General features: G+C 49.2%; 1 protein-coding gene across 1 annotated transcript; it reads left to right on the top strand.

Annotated features, from left to right (window-relative positions):
• The first annotated feature begins 5,212 nt into the window (after positions 1-5,212).
• On the top strand, positions 5,213-16,454 carry LOC132574832 (prostate stem cell antigen-like). Its single transcript, XM_060243063.1, has 3 exons — positions 5,213-5,264; positions 12,690-12,797; positions 16,243-16,454. Exons 1-3 carry the CDS (start codon positions 5,213-5,215, stop codon positions 16,452-16,454), a joined length of 372 nt encoding a protein of 123 aa, XP_060099046.1.
• Positions 16,455-18,231: the final 1,777 nt, after the last annotated feature.

Genomic DNA, 18,231 nt, shown 5'->3' with positions numbered 1-18,231 from the left:
TGAACTTTATCAATGAAGTGCTACGTGACTTCCTCTTTAAGGGGGTGGTGGTGTACCTTGATGACATCATTATCTATTCACAAGATCTCAAATCTCATGTGCCACTAGTCAGGAAAGTGTTAAGCACCCTCTGTAAACACAAATTGTACGCCAAGTTGGCAAAGTGTGAATTTCACAAAACTGAGCTTGACTATTTGGGTTTCCGAGTGTCGGGGGAAGGACTATCTATGGACCCCGCAAAGGTCCAAGCGGTGCTGGATTGGAAACCCCCCAAAACCTGCAAACAGCTCCAAAGTTTTATCGGGTTCGCAAATTTCTACCGCGAGTTCATCAAAGGGTTCGCCACAGTCATGCTTCCCCTAACTGAACTCCTAAAAACCAAGGGCAAAAGTGAAGAGGCGAAAAAGCCAGGCGCACGCTTAACGTGGACGCCGGACTGCCAAAAGGCTTTCACCGAATTAAAGCGCCTCTTCACCTCAGAACCCGTGTTAGCACATCCTGACGAGTTGAAACCCTTCGTGGTTCAATGCGACGCCTCCGACGCCGCAATCGGAGCCATATTGATGCAAAGGGGGAAAACGGGGTGCTGCGTCCATGTGCCTACATTTCTAGAAAATTTTCTAATGAACAAAGAAATTGGTCGGTCTGGGACAAGGAAGCGTTTGCAGTCATGTTTGCCCTTAAAACCTGGCGCTCCTGGCTTGAAGGAGCAAGGGTACCTTTCGAAATTTGGACCGATCACAAAAACCTCGAAGCCCTCACCGGGCGCCGCAAAATGACTGCAAAACAAATCCGGTGGGCGGGCTTTTTCGCAAAATTTGACTTCGTGTTGAAACACATCCCAGGCTCAAAAAATTTTTTGGCAGACGCCCTCTCTCGCATGCCCCAGCACGACAGTCTCCGAGAAGAAATTGTAGATTCACTCATTCCCCCGTCAGCCATTTCGGGCGGAGTCACCACCCGCTCGGGGAAACTAACCAACCCTCCAGACGGGGACCTGCTACCCCGGTTTCTTACTGAATCAAACCGAGAAACTGACCGTCCACCTAACTTGACTAAAACTGAAAATGGTCTCTGGTTGCACAATGACAAAATCTATGTGCCCAGCCCCCTCCGAAAAGAAATCCTCGAACGCTGCCATTCTAGTCGCCTAGCAGGCCATTTCGGCTATGTCAAAACGCTCAACTTACTCACCCGACAGTTTTGGTGGCCAAAAATCAAAAAAGACGTCTCCGAATTCGTTCTCGCCTGCCCTACTTGCCTCATGGCAAAACGAAGGGGGGGTAAACCCCCTGGCCACCTAGTCCCCCTCCCCACGGCCAGCCGGCCTTGGTCAGTAGTCTCCATGGATTTCATTGTTGAGCTTCCCCCCTCACAGGGAAAAACGGTCATTCTCGTTGTAGTCGACACTTTTTCTAAACAAGCCCACTTCATCCCCTGTAAGCAACTCCCCACAGCAAAAAAGCTCGCTCAACTCTTTTTCACTCACATTGTACGCCTACACTCGTTCCCCGACAAGGTCATTAGTGACCGCGGAACGCAGTTCGTTGCCAACTTCTGGCGGGAGTTCTGCAAACTGGCGGGCATTGAACAGGGTCTCAGCTCCGCCTATCACCCCCAGTCGGACGGACAGACTGAGAGGGTCAATGGCCTTCTAGAACAGTATCTCCGATGTTTTATCAACTTCCAACAGTCCAACTGGGTGGACCTCCTCCCCTTCGCTGAATATGGCTATAACAACAGCCTCCACAGCTCTACCAAAACTTCTCCCTTCCAAATCATTAACGGCTACGAGGGCAAGCCGTTTCCCACGCTCGCCCTCCCCGCCAGCCCATCCGAGCCCACTTCTTGCCAGCAATGGTGGGAGGGCCTTCGCGAAGGCTGGAAGGGTATTCAGGAAAATCTGGAGGAAGCGAAAAAAGCCTACAAAAAGCAGTTCGACAAGAAACATTCCCCCGAGTGGGAATTGAGGGTGGGGGATACGGTTTTCTTATCTACAAAGAACCTCCCTTTCCCACAAACGTGCCGCAAGCTTGCTCTGAAGTTCCTGGGGCCCTTTAAAATCAAGAGGGTCATAAACAAGGTAACCGTAGAACTCGATCTGCCCAAGTCTCTAAGTAAGATCCATCCTGTTTTTCATTGCAGCCTTCTTCGGAAAGACCCTGGTGCTACGTCCTTCCATCCCAGGGCCCCGCCGCCCCCTCCGATGACAGTGAGGGGTCAGAGTCACCATGAGGTCCAGGAAATTCTGGATTCCAGAGTAAAAAGGGGCCAGTTGTATTACTTGATCAGATGGAAACACTTCCCTCCGAGCTGTGACGAGTGGGTCAAGTCACAGGATGTATCCGCTCCGCAACTGCTGAAAAGGTTTCACCTACTGTACCCACACAAGCCCAAGTTGGTTCCCCGGGGGGGGGGGGGCGCTTAGGGGGGGCAGTATGTCAGAACTTGTAACTATTGCTGAGGCTTCTCTGTAATGTAATCAATATCTGCCTTGTACTTTCAGTATTGCTCATGCTCAGATTGTAACTGAACCAAACTGACTCCATGTTGTAACCTCTTAACAACCCCGAGTGCCTATGTAGCAATTAACCTTGCCCTACTGGTATCCAAAATATTTAGGGCTGTAGAATGAATTATGGTGTGTCTCTGCATATTCTCACACTGGTGCCCTTTGAAGCCAAGCCGTGTGGCCTTCAGAACAAGGAGGTAACCTCCTTACTGATAGTGGATGGTGGGAAGACAGATGTGCTTGCACTGGTGTGAATTGTGGCTTTGTGATGTGTTTTCTTTAGGGTATAAAACTGTACCAGTGTTGGCCCTCGCCATCACTGTTATCTCGTCTCTTCCAGTACTTAGTTCTCTCTAATAAAATCCTAGCTTTGAAACCAAGTATGGGATCCGTTTGAAGTTCTTAAGTTCTGACATTTTGGCCTGATCCAACAGGGCTTCTCTTATGTTGTTCTGTGACACAGAGTGTTGGACTGGATGGGCCACTGGCCTGATCCAACATGGCTTCTCTTATGTTCTTCTGTGACACAGAGTGTTGGACTGGATGGGCCATTGGCCTAATCCAACATGGCTTCTCTTATGTTCTTATGTCTGAGGCAGTGATGCTCTGTGTTCTTGATGCTTGAGGGGGCACAGTGGGAGGGCTTCTAGCCCCACTGGTGAACCTCCTGATGGCACCTGGGTTTTTGGCTACTGTGTGACACAGAGTGTTGGACTGGATGGGCCGTTGGCCTGATCCAACATGGCTTCTCTTATGTTCTTAAATGCTGAATTTGAAGAAGTGTGCATGCAAATAGAAGGTTGTACCCAGAGTTAAACTTTATTGGTCTTAAGGAGCCAAGACTGGGGTCAAACTTTGTTCTATTACTTAACAAATTTTCTTTTGTATTTCCCATTCAACTACTAACTCGGAACTCCCCTCCAACTACTAACCCAGGTTGACCCCACTTAGCTTCTGAGACCTAGCGTATGCAAACCAGGAGAGGACATTTCTATTCTGTCTCTTCAGAATTCAGCTTGAAGTGTCTTAAGACTGCAAATTCTATTTGTTTGGAAGTACATACAGGCATCTAAGACAGAGGTGTCAAACTCATTTGTTAAGAGGGCCGGATTTGACATAAAGGAGACCTTTTCGAGCAGGGCCATGTCTGTCATTAAATGTAATGCCAGGTAGCAGAGATATAAAATTTATAAGGGACACAGATAAACACAATTAAATATTTTTTTAAAAAAAAAGAAGCTTAAATAGTAGCACTTTTGCGATATTTTGTTTATTTGACAGTCTCTGATAACTGACCCCTTTTGTTCTGAATTATCGCATCAAAAACTGGAGACAGTGTCTGTGCTGTAGCCATCTTGAGTATGCTGTTCAGGTTGTTGTTCAGGAGTTTATCTGTAAGTTGCAAAACTACTTTTGATATGCTCACGGGCCTGATAGGACCCCTCCAGAGGCCTCATCCAGCCCCTGGGCCGCATATTTGACACCCCTGATCTAAGACTTCAGGTTAGCCACACAGCAAACCTAGGACTGAAGTCCTGAATTATTTCAATAAACTTTGGCCGGAGTTCGCATAAAGTTGCCTGCTCCCTTAAACAGAGTCCGGCTGTTAAAGCTGATGATCCAGCGGCAGCTTTTATGATGTGGCATCAGGCAGTGATGACAGAGACAGGCTGCTGAACCAGCAGGATCAGACCCCAGAAGGACCTCCATTGGGAAAGGGGCAAACCGCCCAGTGTGCCTTTAGTAAGTCAGCATGCATTCAGTATGTTCTTATTAACACGTAGATGGATGGATGGATGGATGGATGGATGGATGGATGGATGGATGGATGGATGGATGGATGGATGGATGGATGGATGGATGGATGGATGGATGGATGGATGGATGGATGGATGGATGGATGGATGGATGGATGGATGGATGGGTGGGTGGGTGGGTGGATGGATGGATGGATGGATGGATGGATGGATGGATGGATGGATGGATGGATGGATAGATAGATAGATAGATAGATAGATAGATAGATAGATAGATAGATAGATAGATAGATAGATAGATAGATAGATAGATAGATAGATAGATAGATAGATAGATAGATGGATGGATGGATGGATGGATGGATGGATGGATGGATGGATGGATGGATGGATGGATGGATGGATGGATGGATGGATGGATGGATGGATGGATAGATAGATAGATAGATAGATAGATAGATAGATAGATAGATAGATAGATAGATAGATAGATAGATAGATAGATAGATAGATAGATGATGGATGGATGGGGGAGGGGGGAGTTGGCCATCCAGAGGAATGGGTTGGCCACTGCAGTGTAGTTGTAGTTGGCCACGGTACTTGGCCATGGGTAGTCCAAGATGCTGACCAGATAGACCCACAGTGGGTCTCTTTTTATGTTATTTGAGCATGTGTGGTATTTTTTTTTGGGGGGGGGGGTTCATTTTTTTCCCCCAGGCAGTCACTGAAAATACCAGACGGTCGAGGTTACTACCAGACAACGGGCAATCTTTGGAGGGGCCTTTATTTCTCACAGTGTCGTTGGTCTAAGCTGAAGAATCCACCAGCCCCATATGGTGGGGGGACCCCCAGATCTCACGCGGCCAAGGAGTTCCTTCGCAGAGCACGTAACGCAAGCCAGCGGAAGAAGGATGTCCCATCTCCTGGGTGACGCTGGCCAGCGATGACGCCTCTGCTAATTTTCATGTTGGTGGGAAGTCTCTTTGTGCAGCCAGGTAAATCTTTCCTACAAACTCTATCTTGCATTATTTGTACAGTGACACTTAATGTGACATGGCACTTCACACAGTCTCAACCCGACCTACCTCGCAGGGCTGTTGCATAGCTAAAAGGGAGGGAGAGGATGGACATCAATGGCGTTGTCTCATTGATGATGATGATGATTATGATGATGATATTGCATTTATACCCCACCCTATACTTTGAATCTCAGAGCGGCTCACAATCTCCTATAACTTCCTCCCCCACAACAGACACCTTGTGAGGTGGGTGGGGCTGAGAGGGCGGTGGGTGGGGCTGAGAGAGCTCTCCCAGAAGCTGCCCTTTCAAAGACAGAGACTCAGAGCAGCCTACAATTTCCTATATCTTCTCCCCCCACAACAGACACCCTGTGAGGTGGGTGGGGCTGTGAGGACTCTCCCAGAAGCTGCCCTTTCAAGGACAGAGACTCAGAGCGGCCTACAATCTCCTATAACTTCTCTCCCCACAACAGACACCCTGTGAGGTGGGTGGGGCTGAGAGAGCTCTGCCAGAAGCTGCCCTTTCAAGGACAGAGACTCAGAGTGGCCTACAATCTCCTATAACTTCTCTCCCCACAACAGACACCCTGTGAGGTGGGTGGGGCTGAGAGAGCTCTGCCAGAAGCTGCCCTTTCAAGGACAGAGACTCAGAGTGGCCTACAATCTCCTATATCTTCTCCCCCCAGAACAGACACCCTGTGAGGTGGGTGGGGCTGTGAGGGCTCTCCCAGAAGCTGTCCTTTCAAGGACAGAGACTCAGAGCGGCCTACAATCTCCTATAACTTCTCTCCCACAACAGACACCCTGTGAGGTGGGTGGGGCTGAGAGGGCTCTCACAGCAGCTGCCCTTTCAAGGACAGAGACTCAGAGCGGCCTACAATCTTTTATATCTTCTCCCCCCCACAACAGACACCCTGTGAGGTGGGTGGGGCTGAGAGAGCTCTCCCAGAAGCTGCCCTTTCAAGTACAGAGACTCAGAGCAGCCTACAATCTCCTATATCTTCTCCCCCCAGAACAGACACCCTGTGAGGTGGGTGGGGCTGTGAGGGCTCTCCCAGAAGCTGCCCTTTCAAGGACAGAGACTCAGAGCGGCCTACAATCTCTTATATCTTCTCCCCCACAACAGACACCCTGTGAGGTGGGTGGGGCTGTGAGGGCTCTCCCAGAAGCTGCCCTTTCAAGGACAGAGACTCAGAGCGGCCTACAATCTCCTATATCTTCTCCCCCCACAACAGACACCCTGTGAGGTGGGTGGGGCTGTGAGGGCTCTCCCAGAAGCTGCCCTTTCAAGGACAGAGACTCAGAGCGGCCTACAATCTCCATTATCTTCTTTGCCCACAACAGACACCCTGTGAGGCGGGTGGGGCTGTGAGGGCTCTCCCAGAAGCTGCCCTTTCAAGGACAGAGACTCAGAGCGGCCTACAATCTCCTATATCTTCTCCCCCCACAACAGACACCCTGTGAGGTGGGTGGGGCTGAGAGGGCTCTCCCAGCAGCTGCCCTTTCAAGGACAACCTCGGCCAGAGCTATGGCTGACCCAATGTCATTCCAGCAGCTGCAAGCGGTGGAATGGGGAATCAAACCCAGTTCTCCCAGATAAGAGTCTGTGCACTTAACCACTACACCGAACTGATGGAGGGAAGGTGGGATAAAAATGTGAGAGGGGGGTGGAGATAAACGGGAGGAAGCGGTCGTTGTCGCCGCTGCACCTCTCAAGAGATGACTGGGGAGGTATGATAGCAAGAGAGATAAAGAAAGCGCCCTTGAAGAAACTTCTGGTCGAGGGTATCTTGTCAACTCCCTGACGATTTTTGGAGAGGGAGACTCGGGAGGGTGGAATTTGGAGATGGAAAAGACCTCAGTAGAATATAATGTGCCAGTCACCCTGCAAAATGGCCATTTTTCTCCAGGGCACACAGCCACAGGGGGACTGTGAGCATGGCCAGCTCGCCCACTAGGCAAATTAGGTGGTTGCCTAGGGCGCCGGCAGGGCGGGGCGCCAAATTCGGCTTTCCCCCCTCCCCCTAGGCAAACACCTAGTTTGCCTGCTCCCCGGCCTTCTCCATCCTCCCTTCCCCACCCCATGTCAATTTCAGTGTCAAAACAGGCTCTAGCGCTGCATTCCCAGCTATTTAAAGGTGCCCCCCCTCCACCACCGATCAGCTAATCAGCGGGTAAAACCGCATCATAAGAACATAAGAGAAGCCATGTTGGATCAGGCCAACGGCCCATCCAGTCCAACACTCTGTGTCACACAGTGGCAAAAAATTTTATATATACACACACACTGTGGCTAATAGCCACTGATGGACCTCTGCTCCATATTTTTATCTAAACCCCTCTTGAAGGTGGCTATACTTGTGGCCGCCACCACCTCCTGTGGCAGTGAATTCCACATGTTAATCACCCTTTGGGTGAAGAAGTACTTCCTTTTATCCGTTTTAACCTGTCTGCTCAGCAATTTCATCGAATGCCCACGAGTTCTCGTATTGTGAGAAAGGGGGAAAAGTACTTCTTTCTCTACTTTCTCCATCCCATGCATTATCTTGTAAACCTCTATCATGTCACCCCGCAGTCGACGTTTCTCCAAGCTAAAGAGCCCCAAGCGTTTCAACCTTTCTTCATAGGGAAAGTGCTCCAGCCCTTTAATCATTCTAGTTGCCCTTTTCTGGACTTTCTCCAATGCTATAATATCCTTATATAATATATATCCTTATATAATAATATCCAATAATATAATATCCGCATCGTGCGGCCGCGCTCACTGTCTGTCAGGACCAGCGGCCTGAAAGGGCGGCCCCGCTGCTGCTGACTCCTCCCCTCTCCCACTTCCTGGATGGGAGAAGAGTCACCAGCAGCGGGGCCGCCCTTTCAGGGCGCTGGTCTTGACAGACAGTGAGTGCGGCCACGCTGTGCAGTTTTACACATCAATTGATTGGCGAGGGGGGCCCGCCTTAAGATAGCCAGGAATGCGGTGCTAGAGCCCCATTCCGACATTGAAATCGAAATGGGGTGGGGAAGGGAGGGGGGAGTCACTGTGAGAGGGACACCAAGGCACCATGGGGCTTCGGGCTGGCACTGTCTGTGAGGGCACTGCCCCCAACTTCCAGTCAGGCGTGGCCTGCTTTTCTCTCTCTTTTTTGACAGAAGGAAACTTCTGAGAAGCAGCAAGCCCCGCAGTGGTTGGGAAAGGGCGTTTCCCCCCCCCCCCTTTTTTTAAAGATCCCCAACTTTTTAAATCCTGGCTACACCCCTCCCTGCTTCACTGCCTTGGCTAATTATAGAATCATAGAGTTGGAAGGAACCTCCAAGGTCATCTAGTCCACCCCCCTGCACAATGCAGAAAACTCACAAACACCTCCCCCTAAATTCACAGGATCTTCATTACTGTCAGACAGCCATCTAGCCTCTGTTTAAAAACCTCCAAGGAAGGAGAGCCCACCCCCTCCCGAGGAAGCCTGTTCCACTGAGGAATCGCTCTAACAGTCAGGAAATTCTTCCTAATGTTGAGCCAGAAACTCTTTTGATTTAATTTCAACGCATTGGTTCTGGTCCTACCTTCTGGGGCCACAGAAAACAATTCCACACCATCCTCTAGATGACAGCCCTTCAAGTACTTGAAGATGGTGATCATATCACCTCTCAGCCGCCTCCTCTCCAGGCTAAACATCCCCAGCTCCTTCAACCTTTCCTCTCCAGACTCCTCACCATCTTCGTCGCCCTCCTCTGGACCCGTTCCAGCTTGTCTAGATCCTTCTTAAATTGTGGTGCCCAAAACTGAACACAATAATCCAGATGAAGTCTTACCAGAGCAGAGTAAAGCGACACCATCAGATCACGTGATCTGGACACTATACTTCTGTTGATACAGCCCAGAATTGCATTGGCCTTTTTAGCCACCACATCACACTGTTGACTCATGTTCAAATTATGATCCATTAAGACCCCTAGATCCTTTTCGCACAGACTACTGCTAAGACAAGTCTGCCCCATTCTATAATTTCCCTACAGTACAATTTGATGTCTGACCAAGGCACTTCCTTCTTTACGTCTGACGTGCCATGTTATCAAGTCACTGATCATGTTTGACAGCTGATGGGACTTCACGATAGACATCTGTCAAAATCAGGTCAACCCAGAGAAGCCAATATGTCTAAAACACCAGATTCGCTTTGGGGGAGATGAAATCTCATGTCAGCTTAAATGCAGATGTAAAAACTAGCTTCTAAGAACCAGCCATAAAGCCCTATATCAGGGGTGTCAAACATGTGACCCGAGGGGGATGGATCAGGCCCCCGGAGGTCTCCTATAAGGTCCCAAGCAATTGGCTGTCATCTGCTTCCTTCTCCCTCGCTCTTGCTTCTTTCTGCATCACAGCTTGCTTTGCCAGGCTTGCTCAATCACAGAGTCGCTACAGAGCAAAACCTCTGTTTTCTCCATTGACTGAGGCTCCTCCCTTGGGGAGGAAGGGGGGGGGGAGAACTTGCTTTGCCAGGCTCTCTCAATCGCACAGCAGAGCTACTGAGCCATGCCTCTCTTCCTTCTATTGGCTAAGGCTGATCCTGCTCCTGGTCCCCCAGGGAAGGCAGGAAAGAGCCAGAGCTTCCTTTGCCCAGTTCCCTGGATCCCATGGGAGAGATACAAAGAAAGTATCTTTAAGATCAATGATTGCTAATATTTTAATCTTTAATTGTGTTCGTCCGTGTCCTTTAAAAAGTTTATATCTCCACTACCTGGCATTACATTTTAGGACACACATGGCCCGGCCCGACAAGGTCTCATTTGTGTCAGATACGGCCCTCATAACAAATGAGATCAAAGGGTGATTAACATGTGGAATTCGCTGCCACAGGAGGTGGTGGCGGCTACAAGCATAGCCAGCTTCAAGAGGGGGTTAGATAAAAATATGGAGCAGATGTCCATCAGTGGCTATTAGCCACGGTGTGTATATATGTGTGTGTGTGTATATATATATAATTATAATTATTTTGGCCACTGTGTGACACAGAGTGTTGGACTGGAGGGGCCACTGGCCTGATCCAACATGGCTTCTCTTATGTTCTTATATGACACAGAGTGTTGGACTGGAGGGGCCACTGGCCTGATCCAACATGGCTTCTCTTATGTTCTTATATGACACAGAGTGTTGGACTGGAGGGGCCATTGGCCTGATCCAACATGGCTTCTCTTATGTTCTTATGTGACACAGAGTGTTGGACTGGAGGGGCCACTGGCCTGATCCAACATGGCTTCTCTTATGTTCTTATATGACACAGAGTGTTGGACTGGATGGGCCATTGGCCTGATCCAACATGGCTTCTCTTATGTTTTTATGTGACACAGAGTGTTGGACTGGAGGGGCCATTGGCCTGATCCAACATGGCTTCTCTTATGTTCTTATGTGACACAGAGTGTTGGACTGGATGGGCCATTGGCCTGATCCAACATGGCTTCTCTTATGTGACGGAGACTGTTGGACTGGATGGGCCATTGGCCTGATCCAACGTGGCTTCTGTTAGGTTCTTATGAGATCAACATCCCTGGTAAACTCCTTATGAACCAGCCGGGTTACTCCAACTCTTCCCTTCCTATCCTTCCGATATAATTTATATCCAGGAATCCGAAATACCCACAATGTCTATGTTTTCCCCCAACACTAAGCATTCCAACTCCCCAACTTTACCTCAGACACTTCTAGCATTTGTATATAAACATCTATGATTTCTCAGGCAAGTTAGGGGGAAAGCCGGAAGGAGATGAAATGAGCTCAACTGTCAACATTAAGCAAGTTTGGCTCCCCCTGGTGTAGTGGTGAGGAGCACGGACTCTAATCTAGGAGAACCAGGTTTGATTCCCCACTCCTCCGCATTAGAGTTGCCAAGTCCAATTCAAGAAATATCTGGGGACTTTGGGGGTGGAGCTAGGAGACTTTGGAGGTGGAGCCGGGAGACATTGGAGGTGGAGCCATAAGCAAAGTTGTGACAAGCACAATTGAACTCCATAGAGAGTGCTGGCCATCACGTTTAAAGGAACCGCGCACCTTTTAAATGCCTTCCCCACATTAGAAATAATGAAGGATAGGGGCACCTTCTTTCAGGCCTCATAGAATTGGACCCCCTGGTCCAATCTTTTCGAAACTTGGCGAGCGTTCTGAGGAGAGCCATCGGATGCGATGCTGAAATTTTGGTGCCTCCCTCTCAAACAACAGCCCCATCCAAAGCCCCAGGTACCCCCAGATCAATTCTCCATTAAGCCCTATGGGAATCGATCTCCATAGGGAATAATGGAGTGCCCAGCAGACATTTCACCTCCCCTCTGAAGCGGGGGAGGGCCTGCTCCTACCCGGGGATTGGCGTCTCTACTCACGAGTTGAACTTCCAACTTCTTCAAAGTAACACAGAGCAGCCAAAGGTTCAAGTTTCCCTTTCCTTTGCAAAGGACCTCTGAAGAGATTGTGCAACCAACGGACGGTCTGGGTTGCTTTCACAGCCACTGGGAGCGGCCATGTTGTTTTCCTGACCCTCCTGCCCCCACTCAGCCTTAAAGACATAGATGCACCATCCCAAGAGGAAGCCTTTCCGAGCGGAGTCGGAAGCCTCTGGAGGTGGAAAGGCACAGTGTGGTTGTGGGGGCGGGGCTTGCCCCCGCTGTCAAGTCTGCTTTAATTCTGGTCAAGTCTGTATTCCATCTTTGGTTCAGGAGGAAAGCATCCTGGGTAAAAGCCAATGCTGCTAGCTTGAACTCTCCTTTCCCCCCCTCCTTCCCTTTGTTATGTAGTTTGCTTTGAAATGGGAATATGTGAAAGAGATTGTGGTGCCTTCTCAGGCCGAGCGCCGGGGAAGGAGACGCTCAAGGCCAGAACAGGCCTGAGAACGAAGTTGTAACATCAATGTGTGAATGTGCCCTGCATAGTACCCCCCCTCCCTCAAGAATCCCTTTGAAGTGTACCTTATATGATTACATTTTACTGTATGATCCTCAGTCTTTCAATCTCCTTGTAGTCGAGAACAATGATATCAATAAACTAGCTACTTTGTATCAACAAGGTCTCGTTATTGAATCAGCCGACTTGACACCCGCCAACCAGCGAACTGGAAGCGGGAAGGAGCCTGAGGAAGCAGGAGAACCCCCGCTGGGACCTAGGGATTTGCAAGCCTACTCCACATGCAGCTGCTGGGCAACCTGGGGTCCGTCACAGTTGCCTCGGCCCCACCTCCCTCACAGGGTGTCTGTTGTGGGGAGAGAAAGGCAAAGGAGACTGTAAGCTGCTCTGAGACTCTTGAGTGTAAAATCCAATCCTTCTTCATCATCATCTATATCTGTGGCCGTCCCCGCATCCTCCGGCAGCGAATGCCACATTTGAATCACCTGCACTCCTGAAAACGCGTCCTTCTCTTGCAGCCGGTTCCCTGAAGTGCTACACGTGTCTGAATCAGATCAACCATGCCAAGTGCCAAGGAGTGATGGTCTGCAACGGAAATGCCTCGGCGTGCAGAACCCACATGCTGAGTGAGTCCTCCTCCGCCCGCCATCTTCTTTGCTCCGTTTGGCAAATCTTGCCATGATAGATCGGTGGGAGTAGAGCAGGGGTGTCGAACTCATGAGATCTGACATGAATGAGACCTTGTCGGGCTGGGCCATGTGCATACCTATTTAAAATTAGGTAGCAGAGAGCCCCGTGGCGCAGAGTGTTAAAGCTACAGTACTGCAGCCCTAAGCTCTGCTCACGACCTGAGTTCGATCCCAGCAGAAGTTGGGTTCAGGTAGCCGGCTCCAGGTCGACTCAGCCTTCCATCCTTCCGAGGTCGGTCAAATGAGTCCCCAGCTTCCTGGGGGGGAAGTGTAGATGACTGGGGAAAGCAATGGCAAACCACCCCGTAAAAAGTCTGCCACGAAAACGTTGTGAAATCAACACCACTCCAGAGTTGGAAACGACTGGTGCTTGCACAGGGGACCTTTCCTTTCCTTTCCTTTCCTTTCCTTTCCTTTCCTTTCCTTTCCTTTCCTTTCCTTTCCTTTCCTTTCCTTTCCTTTCCTTTCCTTGGATTAAGAGAACCCCGTGCCGCAGAGTGGTAAAGCTGCAGTACTGCAGTCAGAGCCCTCTGCTCATGACCTGAGTTCGATCCCAGCGGAAGCTGGTTCAGGTAGCCAGCTCGAGGTTGACTCAGCCTTCCATCCTTCCAGGGTTGGTAAAATGAGTCCCCAGCTTGCTGGGTGGAAAGTGTAGACGACTGGGGAAGGCAAGGGCAAACCACCCTGTAAAAAGTCTGCCGTGAAAACATTGTGAAAGCAACGTCACCCCAGAGTCGGAAATGACTGGTGCTTGCGCAGGGGACTACCTTACTTTAAGCAGAGATATAAACTTTTTAAAGGACACGGACAAACATGACTAAAAAACCCCAACAACCTTAAAATGAAACATGCTTAAAACATAAGCACTAGTCGGTCTTAAAGGTGCTTTCTTTGTACTTCTCCCAGGGGATCCAGGGAACTAGGCAATGGAAGCTCTGACTCTTTCCCTCCATCCCCAGGGGACCAGGAGGGGGAGGAGCCTCAGCCAATGGAGAAAATCGAGGTTTTGCTCTGTAGCTCCTGTGCGATTGCGCAAGCCTTGCAAAGCAAGGTGAGATGCAGAAAGAAGCAAGAGAGAGGGAGAAGGAAGCAGACAAGAGCCAGTTGCTCAGGGGCCTGATAGGAGCCCACTGGGGGCCTGATTCGGCCCTTGGGCCGCATGTTTGACACCCCTGATGCAGAGGATGTATGACTTGCTTCCTGATAGCAAAGGCTCAGGCACAGTTCCAGTCACATGCTGTCACCATTTATCCATATTCTATAGCATAGAGAGAGATCAGGATATTACTTTTGTGTGCGTTTCTTTCCAATGAATTCCAAAGGAAGTCCTTCACCCAAAGGGTGATTAACTCGTGGAATTCACTGCCGCAGGAGGAGGCAGCAGCTACAATCTTCAAGAGGGGATTGGATCAACATCTGGAGCAGAGGTCCATCAGTGGCTCCATCAGTGGCTCCCGGAGGAGGTACGGGCCCTGCGGAATTTGGATCAATTCCGCAGGGCCTGTAAGACCATTCTTTTTAAGCAGGCTTTTGTAGACCATTAATAGGATGGCTGTTTAATCCATCAACGATTTATCTAGTGACCCCTGCCATAACATAAGTGAACAGAACAACATCAGGAAGATCACTGCCGTCCAAATCATGGAATGATCCAGGCAATTGGAACTGGTTTTAGATCGCTGTTTTAAATTATTGTATAATCTTATATTGTTTTAGATTGTTATTTTATATTACTGTATAACCTAATTGTTTTAAACCCTATATTGTATAACTTATTGAAATGTTGTTAGCCGCCCTGAGCCTGCCTAGGCGGGGAGGGCGGGATATAAATAAAATTTATTATTATTATTATTAGCCACAGCGTGTTGATGGAACTCTCTGTCTCGGGCAGGGGTGCTCTGTATTCTTGATGCTTGCAGGGAGGCACAGTGGGAGGGCTTCTAGTGTCCTGGCCCCACTGATGGACCTCCTAATAGCACCTGGTTTCTTTAGCCACTGTGTCACACAAAGCATTGGACTGGATGGGCCATTGGCCTGATCCAACATGGCTTCTCTTATGTTCTTAGGTTCTTGAGACACAAAGCCCATGAGGTTAAACGAACAAGGAGGTAACATAAGAACATGAGAAGCCATACTGGCTCAGGCCAATGGCCCATCCAGTCCAACATTCTATGTCACACAGTGGCCAAAAAAAACCCCAAGTGCCATAAGGAGGTTCACAAGTGGGGCTAGAAGCCCTTCCACTTTGCCGCACCCTCCCCCCCGCCCCCCAAGCACCAAGAATACAGAGCATCACTGCCCCAGACAGTTCCAACATTATACTGTGGCTAAGAGCCACTGATGGACCTCTGCTCCATATGCTTATCCAATCCCCTCTTGAAGCTGGCTATGCTTTTAGCAGCCACCACATCCTGTGGCAGTGAGTTCCACGTGTTAATCACCCTTTGGGTGAAGAAGTACTTCCTTTTTATCTGTTCTAATCCAACTGCTCAGCAATTTCATTGAATGCCCACAAGTTCTTGTATCGTGAGAAAGGAGAAAAGGACTTCTTTCTCTACTTTCTCCATCCCATGCATAATTTTGTCAACCTCTATCATGTCACCCCGCAGTCGATGTTTCTCCAAGCTAAAGAGCCCCAAGCGTTTTAAACTCTCTTCATAGGGAAAATGCTCCAAATCTTTAATCCAAGGGTGGCCAATGGCAGCTCTCCAGATGTTTTTCGCCTACAACTCCCATCATCCCCAGCCATTGGCCATGCTGGAGACATTGGCCATGTTGGAGACAAAAAAACATCTGGAGAGCTACCATTGGCCACCCCTGCATCATTTTAGTTGCCCTTTTCTGGACTTTCTCCATCCCATGCATTATCTTGTAAACCTCTATCATGTCACCCCTCAGTCGACGTTTCTCCAAGCTAAAGAGCCCTAAGCGTTTCAACCTTTCTTCATAGGGAAGTTGTTCTAGCCCTTTAATCATTCTAGTTGCCCTTTTCTGAACTTTCTCCAATGCTATAATCTCCTTTTTGAGGTGCGGCGACCAGAACTGCACACAGTACTCCAAATGAGACCGCACCATCGATTTATACAGGGGCATTATGATACTGGCTGATTTGTTTTCAATTCCCTTCCTAATAATTCCCAGCATGGCGTTGGCCTTTTTTTATTGCAATCGCACACTCTCTTGACATCATCAGTGACTTCTCTACCACGACCCCAAGATCTCTCTCTTGGTCAGTCTCTGCCAGTTCACTTTTATTTGTGGTTCAAGGGAGGTGATTGTAAGCCACTCACTCAGAGACTCCTTCAGGTAATGAAGGGTGGGATAGAAGACCAGCTCTTCTCCTTCTTCTGAACCTCACCAGCTTCACCCTCCTCCTTTGCAGGTGTCTTCTTCTTCGACTTCCTCAGCAAAGGGTGCTCGTTGTCTTGCAAGGTGACCTTCACAGACTATATTGTGGCCAAACGGAACGTCTCTTGTTGCAACACTGACCTTTGCAACCGAAGCAGCGCCGGGAGCTTTCGAATGAGCTACGCCAAGGTGACCTGGGCCGCCGGTGCCAGCTTGACCATGGCTTTTCTCAGGGGTGGACCATGAGGGGTGAATCGGAGGGCTGGTCGCTCTCCAACTGAAGGAAATCTAGATTCCGTTCCATTAAAGTAGGGATGCAGATGTCTATCTCACATTGCTAGCCGGCTGCTGGTGCTTGGAGCGCGGGGAAAGAGTTGGGCTCCGTTGCTGAGGCTCCAAACATGGAGGGTCAAAATGCCGTTGGTGTGCCTGAGAAGCGGTCAGTCAGTCAGTCAGTCAAAAATGTATTGTGTATGGCCATTGGCCGTTACAAAACAAAACAGAACCGGAACAACAAAGTTTCCAGTTCCCCAAAAAGGTCAACCTCAAAAAGTTACAGCATTTGATATTACTCTGGAGGGGTCTGGAGACCAAGTCCTATGAAGAAAGGTTGAAGGAGCTGGGGATGTTTAGCCTGGAGAGGAGGCAGCTGAGAGGTGATAGGATCACCATCTTCAAGGACTTGAAGGGCTGACCTATAAAGCAGGGGTGGCCAACGGTAGCTCTCGAGATGTTTTTTGCCTACAACTCCCATCAGCCCCAGCCATTGGCCATGCTGGCTGGGGCTGATGGAAGTTGTAGGCGAAAAAACATCTCGAGAGCTACCGTTGGCCAGCCCTGCTATAGCAGATGGTGTGGAATTGTTTTCTGCGGCTCCAGAAGGTAGGACCAGAACCGACGGGTTGAAATTAAATCAGAAGACTTTCCAGCTCAACTTTAGGAGGAACTTATGACCACTGGAGCGGTTCCTCAGTGGAACAGGCTTCCTCGGGAGGTGGTGGGCTCTCCTTCCTTGAAGGTTTTTAAACAGAGGCTAGAGGGCCACCTGGCAGCAATAAATTTAGGGGGAAGTATTTGTGAGTTTCCTGCATTGTGCAGGGGGTTGGACTAGATGATCCCGGAGGTCCCTTCCAAGTCTATGATTCTGTGATTCTAATATGCCCTTGGTGTGCCTGAGAAGTCGTCAGTCAGTCAGTCAATCAAAAATTTTATTGTGTCTCGCTCTTGGCCGTTACAAAACAGAACCCGAACAACAAAGTTTCCAATTAACACCTTAAAAGTTCCCCAGAAAGACCAACCTCAAGAAGTTGCAGCTTTTGATATTACTCTTGCTCTTATCTTCTTAGCTGCAGGGGCAAACAAAGAAACTCTATAGGACACAGGAGCATCATTGCCAGATAACACAAATATAATCTTTTCAGTGTCTGAACGGGCTTTTAAGGAGGTTAGTACTCCAGACAGAAATTTAATTCTGGGGGGCATTGTAGAGTGGACAGGCTAGATTATAATGGGGGAGGTCCTCTATGGTAGGTGAAGCACAAATGCAAAAACATTGTTCTGTTAGGATGTGGGAATATCGACCAGTTAACAGAGCTGTTTGAAGAAGAAGATATTGGATTTATATCCCGCCCTCCACTCCGAAGAGTCTCAGAGCGGCTCACAATCTCCTTTCCCTTCCTCCCCCTCAACAGACACCCTGTGAGGTAGATGAAGATATTGGATTTATATCCTGCCCTCCACTCTGAAGAGTCTCAGAGCGGCTCACAATCTCCTTTCCCTTCCTCCCCCACAACAGACACCCTGTGAGGTAGATGAAGATATTGGATTTATATCCCACCCTCCACTCCGAATAGTCTCAGAGCGGCTCACAATCTCCTTTCCCTTCCTCCCCCTCAACAGACACCCTGTGAGGTAGATGAAGATATTGGATTTATTTCCCGCCCTCCACTCCAAAGAGTCTCAGAGCGGCTCACAATCTCCTTTACCTTCCTCCCCCCCAACAGACACCCTGTGAGGTAGATGA

Source organism: Heteronotia binoei, chromosome 7 (genome assembly GCF_032191835.1).
Source record: "Heteronotia binoei isolate CCM8104 ecotype False Entrance Well chromosome 7, APGP_CSIRO_Hbin_v1, whole genome shotgun sequence".
Classification (NCBI taxonomy): Eukaryota; Metazoa; Chordata; class Lepidosauria; order Squamata; family Gekkonidae; genus Heteronotia; species Heteronotia binoei.
This window is presented reverse-complemented; position numbering and strand designations above follow the sequence as displayed.

Bases quoted from the DNA above. Each gene is read 5' to 3' on its own strand.
- LOC132574832 (XM_060243063.1), top strand. From the start codon at position 5,213: ATGACGCCTCTGCTAATTTTCATGTTGGTGGGAAGTCTCTTTGTGCAG. The intron at 5,265-12,689 runs GTAAATCTTTCC...CTTCTCTTGCAG, and splicing joins AAGTCTCTTTGTGCAGCCAG to CCGGTTCCCTGAAGTGCTAC. The intron at 12,798-16,242 runs GTGAGTCCTCCT...CCTCCTTTGCAG, and splicing joins GTGCAGAACCCACATGCTGA to GTGTCTTCTTCTTCGACTTC.